This window comes from Castanea sativa, chromosome 6, assembly GCF_040712315.1.
Source record: "Castanea sativa cultivar Marrone di Chiusa Pesio chromosome 6, ASM4071231v1".
Lineage (NCBI taxonomy): Eukaryota > Viridiplantae > Streptophyta > Magnoliopsida > Fagales > Fagaceae > Castanea > Castanea sativa.
This window is the reverse complement of record NC_134018.1, coordinates 30739952-30748478: the sequence shown is the minus strand read 5'-3', so window position 1 is coordinate 30748478 and position 8527 is coordinate 30739952. Positions and strand designations below refer to the sequence as shown.

At 37.2% G+C, this 8527-nt stretch overlaps 1 protein-coding gene across 1 annotated transcript; it reads right to left on the bottom strand.

Annotated features, from left to right (window-relative positions):
- Positions 1–2738: 2738 nt before the first annotated feature.
- On the bottom strand, positions 2739–7776 carry LOC142640601 (plant UBX domain-containing protein 4-like). Its single transcript, XM_075814772.1, has 4 exons — positions 7127–7776; positions 3771–4047; positions 3440–3535; positions 2739–3347 (listed from the first exon to the last, which is right to left on the bottom strand). The coding sequence occupies exons 1-4, from the start codon at positions 7612–7614 to the stop codon at positions 2958–2960; spliced, it is 1251 nt and encodes a 416-aa protein (XP_075670887.1). The 5' UTR covers positions 7615–7776; the 3' UTR covers positions 2739–2957.
- Positions 7777–8527: the final 751 nt, after the last annotated feature.

Sequence of the window (8527 nt, the reverse complement as noted above, 5' to 3'; positions counted from 1 at the left end):
TTATAGAGAGTGGGCTTGAAATCTAGATTTTGAGGGTAGTTCAAACAACAAAGAAAGAACGGGCATCGGGCCCAATGGTGCAAACAAGGAGTTAACTATAAGAATATGAATGAAAGTTCTTCCTCGGACACAATCCGAGGATAGTTTATAGTATTGCTTCTCAAGGTTGATTACAATTATAGATCGGTAGATTATCATATGCTATTCTTTCTTCTTTCTCAAGAAAAAAGTCTCCTCTCTTCCGAAGGTCTTTTCTCTTATTTATACTTCCTCATGGTTGTAACGCTGGCTTTAGATACTTGTCCTATCAAATTTTCCTGAAATCCTTTAGGGCAGGGACCAAGTTCTAAACCTCATGCTTAGGTCTCATTTCTCCATTAATGCAATCAGTATATCAATTGCAGAGTTTTTTTAATGTGTGGGCGATGGTAGCAGCTTTACCTTAGATATTCCACGGCTCTTTCTATTGTCCTCCACGTGTACCATGTCTTCCCGTGGCTATAGGATTTTTTATAACATAACCTGGGGATATTAAACCTTTCTTCCTATGACCTCGGCTTTAATATCCAAGGACAAATCTCTTCCTCGGACAAAATTGTTCACTCGTTTATCACATTTTTACCTGGCATTTTCTTTATGAGGTACATTCATGTACTCCTAGATCATTTGATGTCCTCGGATTGGGTTTTTAGCCCAAGAGACTTTGTTAGGCCATCCTTTGTAAACTACTGGGCCCAATGTCCCTACAAGTCTATTAAAGTTATTAACACAGTTTACATTAAGTGAAATTCCAAGTTTTTCTTCTAAAAAAAAGTGAAAAAATATATTAACAAATATTATCAAAATATTATTTTGATTAACCTCAATTATCATAAGTTTCAATATATTTAAAAGAAAATTTACTATTCTTTTTAAATTATTTTATAACCTATTCTAATATTATATTTGGTCTTCGTTACAAATTTGAACTTAAATAATTATGTAACTTAAATTATTTTACTTTTTAATTATATTATCAAAATATATTTTTTGTTTGCATATAATTTTTTATTTTATTAAACTGTGTATAACTGTAACATTAAAAGTCAATTTCATTAAGTGTCCTACTTTTTACCTAAGTATACTGTGATTACAGGGACAGTGGAGTCCAATTAAGCATAATCTCCTTGGCCGACTAATAATATATAAATCCAGGCAAAGTCATAAAAGTATAAAAGATACCACCGAGAGCGGTGGTATAGTGGTCAAGGTGTGTGACCCACATTTGAACTTTAGCGGTGAGAGAGGTTGCCTCTTGCGTTAACTCCTAATTTATTAGTTCCCTCGTGGAATTTGTGGTCATCCTGATCACGTAAAGTAAATATAATTCAATCTAACATTCTTTAGCGAAAGTGTCCTTATAGTCACACTAATAGAGTGAGTCATGCTATGAAGGTGAGCCACAATAGTACCTTTGCTCACTTTTTGTTCATAAAAAAATAATAATAATAATAATAATGGAAGGGGAAAAAAAGACAATCTCTCTCAAAAATATGCTCAGAGGCCTCTCAAAAAAAAAAAAAGGAAAAAAAAAATTATGATTAGACGAACTCATAATGTTAAAATTGATAGGTAATCTAGACCCTATGCTAGTTGTGGATCTGGCAAAGGAGTTGCACATGCAACTTTTCTATGTACTCGTCATAGCTTTCAAAAAGTAAGATTAGACTGTCTCCAATCAAAATTCAGTGGTCTTGACGTCAGACTGGTTGTCTACTCAAATATGTTAAATGCACGCTAAATTGTTCTGATTCATTCATCATTGTTTTTTAGTGGTCTCCTAATTTCAGCTGTGTTTGTTTCTCAAAAAAAAAAAAAAAAAACTGAAAATTCTGCTGTGTTTATCACATATACTGGGGGTGAAACTTGACAATGAGCTATAAATAATTCACAGAAAATAAATAATGTTGTGGATGAAATACAAGAAATATGGAGTATTGGACTGTTATAGAGTTTAGAAGCGCAAAGATGACCCCAAAAGGTGTTCAAAATTCCCTTACACCGTGATTACAATATACGTTGCTAAATGAGGTGTACACTTGTTTATAATCTTAATTGAAATGGAGAAATGGAGAAGGGAGCCCTGAGCAGGATGTAAAACCCTGCTTCTGATGTGAAATCCGAGAATATAATCTGGCCACCAATGCAGTCTTGTCATCATATGACAAGTCTTGTACTGTGAATGTAAGACTTCAGAGAGTTTGAGACTATTTATAGTGCACCATATTGGTGTACCTAATCTAATTATTATAGTTGGATGACCGGTATAAATTTAATTTTTCTTACAATTACGATGATAAATAAAATCTAGGAAGAAAGCCTACCCATAAACAATTTAGCCTATAGATCTTTAGCCCCATCCATATTCCCCAATACAGGTGGCAAAATGTATAACTCATGTAACCTGTACATATGTTAACTAAAAAAGTGAAAATTGAGACTCTTTTGCGAGGGTACCCCCCCCCCCCCCCCCCCCCCTACTTTTTGGGGTGCAGAAGCAAATTATTATTTGTGAGAGACGGTTGTAATCCAGCTCTGATTCATGGGGATAGCCTTTGCCCCTCTTGTTAAGGGGTACTAGAGATTCATTATTCTCCAACCAGTCGACTCATATTTGGTGCAGAGCTTATAAAGGAGAACCATCAATCCTTCTAAAACCCCATAGCAAAAGAATATAAGAAAGGAAAAAAGATAACCACTGAAACATAGATACATCCAACTGCGATTTACTTTCTCAAATTGAACCGTGTTTTTGCATTTGGATAGGTCTTTGCTTCCAAAAACACGTACAGGATGAAAGCACTTCTGAACTGAATTATTAATCAAACTATTTTATGTATAACATAAAATCAGTCAAGTTTTTATCATATATATGTAGGTAAGCTAACACAAATGGGGGTTAGCACCAATGCAACTAGCTAGAATTTCTGGATGACAACTGAGTTGGCTATGCCAGCCTGCTCTATAGTCTGGTCCAGATCAGTTAGTTGTTTGGGAGGGAACCCCATTGTCAGAAGCTGGTAAGTTGTTACTCCACCAGGTCTTAATGCATCAATAAAATTACGGATTTCTCTGATTGTATGGTGGTGGTTGAAGCGAGAGACCATGCGTGTACCATCAGCCAATCTGAGCTGAATTGAAGTTGATGGTGATGACTCGTCAACAACTAACCCCGTTAATGGCAATGGAGCAGTGTTGAGGGGAGTGGCAGAAACTGTGGGTTCAGAGACAGCAGGGGTTGTTGTGGAGGTGCTGCTACCTAAAGTTCTTCCCACTCCATGAAAAGCTACGTGGCTCTTCACTGGCTCCTGCATTAAATTAACAGGGTAAGGAAACAATAAGAAACACATGCAAACAAGGAACAAATAAACAGGAGATCAGGGAAGAAAAAGGGTCGCACAGGGTAGTTTTCATCCCGCCTCAGGAGTTCAACATGAACACTAGTTCTCCTATCTGCTGGTTCAAGCTCCTTAGGACAATCAGAATTCTTGATGCTCTGCATTGAGATACAACTGATCATAAGCACACATCTCTAATAGACAGAAACGCTAATAGAATGGCAAATTTTAAATTTTGTTGAATGCATAGAATCCCTTAAAAGAAAAGACACCAGGGCAGGAAGTGTGGAAAGGGAATGTTGGGATAAACCATGGTCGCACAAACACGAAAATGCAGCATAAAATATTATGATTACCATCAGTACGATGAATGGCACTTCATCGAAAAATTACCTCCAAGAATGAAGCATTTTCAGGATCATCAAACCTCCGCAAAGGTCCATCATTCACGGAGAAACCATTGCTCCAAAAAGTGATGGTATGAATGACAACTTCAGGGTGCTGAGGTTCAGATGACACTGTCTCGCCTGAGAGTAATCTTGCTGTTCCAGTAAAGCTTTTTGAGCTTGAAGATGGTTGAAGGTGATCAGGGTCTACAGCAACCTGTCTGGCATGATTGAAAATTGCATCCACTTCATTACCTTTGGTTGGGTCCTGGACAAGCATTCCACTGCAACCAAAAGTGAAACAGAACAAAATTATTCATCATTGCTATCAAGGATGTAACAACAATTTTCTGATTCAGTGACTAAGACAGCTCATGATTTTGTTAAATAAAATTAGTAAAAGCTACCAAAAAAAAAAAAAAAAAACTAACAATCCATACCAAACCAAACATATGAATTTTCTGGTCAAAGAGAAAGAGAATATATCGCTCTGTTTGTTTCGATGTAAAAGATTTTCAAATGTAAAATATTTGCAGGTGCTTTGCAAGTGTTGTGACCTAAATATTGCAAATATAAATCGGCCGCCACCAGCCACCACATACCCAGCCACCCCCAACCATTGCAAAAATATAACCACTGTAATCCCATTCCATCAGCCACCATCATCTGCCCAAACACCCAAGAGCCATCAGAATCACCAACCACCAAATCACCTCCAACCATTCAAAACACAGCCATCAAAACCACCACCAAAGCTTCAAAAAACTGCCACCAACTACCAAAACAACAACCACCAACCACCTGTAATCCCATTCCATCGGCCACCATCATCTACCCAAACACCCAAGAGCCATCAGAATCACCACCAGCCACCAAATCACCTCCAACCATTCAAAACACAGCCATTAAAACCACCATCAGCCACCACCAAAGCTTCAAAAAACCACCATCAACTACCAAAAAAAACAACCACCAACCACCAAATCATCATCAACCACCAGAAAAACAGCCATCAACAACCCAAAAATCCATATCAGAAAAGCTAAAACACCCATAAAACCAGATCAAAAACCTGAAAAGAAAATCCACGAACAAAGAATCTATCGTGAAAATCCAACAACCCAGCAAATGTAGTGGCAGCAAGACCGGAACAGCCACCAGCAAGATCAGAGCAACAATTAAAAACCCAAGCCGCTGATTAGCAGTCAGATCTCGATGAACTTTGTGAGAGAAACGAGAGGAGGGAGGAGTGTGGAGTCGGTCGGTGGTGGCGCCATAGGTGGTAGCGCCGCTGGTGGGAAGCACCGGTCAGTGAGTGGCTCCGGTCGATGGGTGGCGACGTTATTGGGTTGCGCTGGTCGGTGGGTTGCGCTGGTCGGTGGGTGGCGCCACCAGGTTTTGGGAGAGAAGGTACGGGTTGAGAGGGAGAAAAGAGATGGCGTGAAAGGGAGATAATAGATAGCCTGTGAGTTGTTGGTTGAGAGTTAAGAGAGAAATTATAAAATATTTTACCAATATTTTAAGTGTAAAATATTTTACACAAATTTGCTTTAGATTGATTTGGTTAACTGAAAATATTTTACTTTTAACTAAATGTTTTACTGCAAAACAAACACTGTAAATTGAGAAAATATTTTCCTGCAAATATTTTACGTCAAAACAAATGGAGCGTATATAACACCAACTTGGCAACAACAGAGTCTGCTATGCTCAAGTATGCTTAATATAAGCTAAGTGAAACAATTTATTCTCACCAACAAGACAACTTCAATTGGGTCTGGGTCCACCTAAGGATTAATGTTGTGGATAAAGAATCAATACCAACCCTCCCAAAGGACCCCATTTTCCTAATATAGAGAAGTGAGACAAAATGCAGAGATAACTTCAGTGTTTGATACAAGATGGCTTATTATTATTTACAATGGGCGTACAAGCAATCAAATATAGACATGGATTTCCATAAGAAGCTTTAGCTCTTTATGGCTTATAAAAAGTGGGTGTTCACTTCATAATATAATTTCCCTTTCTCATAGCTTAACAGAGGTTACTTCGGTTCACATTCAACATACGGATGCGCATTTCCGATTTTGGATACTCTTCTAACTAAGGGAAAGTAAAGATATGATAGAAACAAATGGTGTCCTTTCTTCATTTTACCTAAATTTTCTCCAAATTTCACCAATTTCATAGACAAAATCCTAGTGGGGTGACGAAAGAGATGCCAACAAATTATTCTCATGCTTTCTGTTCTTTTTTCTCTTCTTTAACAAACCAAAATATCTCCTCTAGAGCCTAGGGGTAAACCGGACGTACTGAAAAAATCAAGCAATAGAATTTAAAAATTTTCTCTTCTTTTTATCTCCTCTAGTCTAGAACCTAGAGGTAAACCAAACATACTGAAAGCACCAAGCAATTATAATGAGGCCTATCTTATAAACAATTTGAAACGTGCTTACTCAATGCATTCATTCCTTTTTTTTTAATTGAAAGATGCTTCATTTGATAAAATAAACCACCAATGCCAGTTCTATTTCAATTCTTATTACCTTGTACCCATTACTTTGATTTTGACAAGACAATCTATATAATGAGCTAGAGATCAGATACCAACCAACCATGAAAGACTACGATAATAAAGAAACTCCCTCTTCCATACTTTGACACCAAACAGGTCTTAATACCCCAACTTACCATGTGTTTGGAAAGATGGGGAGGGGAGGGGTTCCACTTTTTAAATGCTAAATTACATAAAAGAGGGTTATAATTATCAATATGTCGTATTCATTTTCTCTTGTTAGAATAAATGATTAAATTCGGCGTTTCCTAACAAGCTTTTGGAGAAATCGGTAATTTACCGTCTCTGCTTCCCTTTAACATCCAAGCATAGGGGAGGAGAGATATGTACACACAGTGTCCCCCTACTTGATTTTTAAAACATTGAAATAAGATAAGCGGAAGGGATAACCGTTGCCCTCCACTCTGCTCCCCTCATACCCTCCTCTCCCTCCAACTCCAAACACACTGAGAGATTATCACAAACACAACCATTTGACGATTAAATATAACACACAAATCTCACCTTCAACGAAAGCTGCTATTGTGCCAATAAATATAGTAAGTTTCAGCAATATATCTAAATTAAAGTACAAACTAAAACTAAAACTTCCTTTACAATCACAGATACTATTATAATCAACACGTAACTTCACTCCAACATTGCATTGCAGTGGTTTTCAATTTGACAGAAATTAATAATTCGAGATTGTAAATCGAATTTTTGTTTGCAAGTTTCTTAATTAGGTTTTCCCGGCAACCAAACATAGAAACCCTAGGAATGGAAAAAGAGTAGAGTAGAGTAGGTACCTCTTCTCGCCACCGGTGTAGTACTCCTGAGGCTCATCGGAGTCACTACCGTGGTCTTCCCGAGACGGACGGTTGAGATCGGCGAGAGTACGGACGTTGCCACGTGTACGGTCAGTAGTGTTAGGGGTCGGGCCACGCCTGGTGGAGCGGAGCTGGTAGGGAGGCCGAGACGGAGTAGGAGACGGCGAGCGGGATCGCGACCGAGAGGGAGAGTAGTCGGGGGACTTAGAAGGCGACGGCGACGGCGACGGAGAGTCGGAAGGAATGATTGGGTGAGCAACGGCGGCGGGGTTGATGTTTTCGTTGTCGTTGACGTTGACGTTGTCGTTGTCGTTGTCGAGAAAGGTGGAGACGGCGGAGTCGAGGTGGAAGTTGTGGCTCTCTAAGAAGAAGAGAGCTTCTTCTCTGGTGGAAGAGGTGATGTCGCAGAATGAGGTGATGAGGTCTTCGTTGTTGGTGTTACTTGGATTCGCTTCTTCGGCTTCCATCTTTGTCTTTACAAAAGAGGAGAGAGAATGTGTGCGTGTTTCAGCTTTGATCGGATTGCTTGCTTGGAGAAGGAGGAGCTTTCTCTCTGAGTCTGAACAATATAGATTTATTATTATGCACTACTTTTATTTTATAACATATTGAGTCAGTGTACGACTCTCGTAGACGGTATCGTTTTCTTTTCATTTACTACTACCTTGTTAGAGCATTCTTGTCAACGATGGTAAAAATGATAACATTTACCATTTTAAAATACTACTTTTATAATTTTAACATTTTATTTTATAATATATCAAATATTAAACATTCTATTTTTTTTTATAATTTTATCTAAATATTCTTTCTTTAATATATATATATTTTTTTTTTACAACTTCATTTAATTTTTTTTTTTTTCTTTAAAAGATAGCAAATTTTACTATTTATCAATACTAAATATTATAGCATTTAAAACACTTTATGGTAGTGGTTTTCTATTCTTACCTACTCGACTAAAACACAATCTCCCAAATTGAGGATAAAATTGGAGAGAAATGTGGGCAAAAATATTTGGAAAAAATTATCCACATTTCCTTTTTACTTTTTCTTGGCTACAAAGCTTGTGTTGTTGTTGCTTGCCTTTTTTTTTTTTGTGGTGATGATGAGCGAGATGCTGATACACATAGCCTTATTTTTTTTAACGTTTTTTATTACTATTATTTTTATTTCTTATTTTTTACTGGACATGAATTTTCCTTTTGAATAAAATTGGATGATTGCTTCTTTTTTTTTTGGGTTGCTTGTTTGCCTCTTTTTTTTATTTTTAATTGAGCATCATTTTTAACAATGACATAGAAGTAAATTTATACAAATTTTATTTTCTATTCTCTCATTTCTCTTCTTAACCAAATAAAAAAACATTTTCATCCTTTC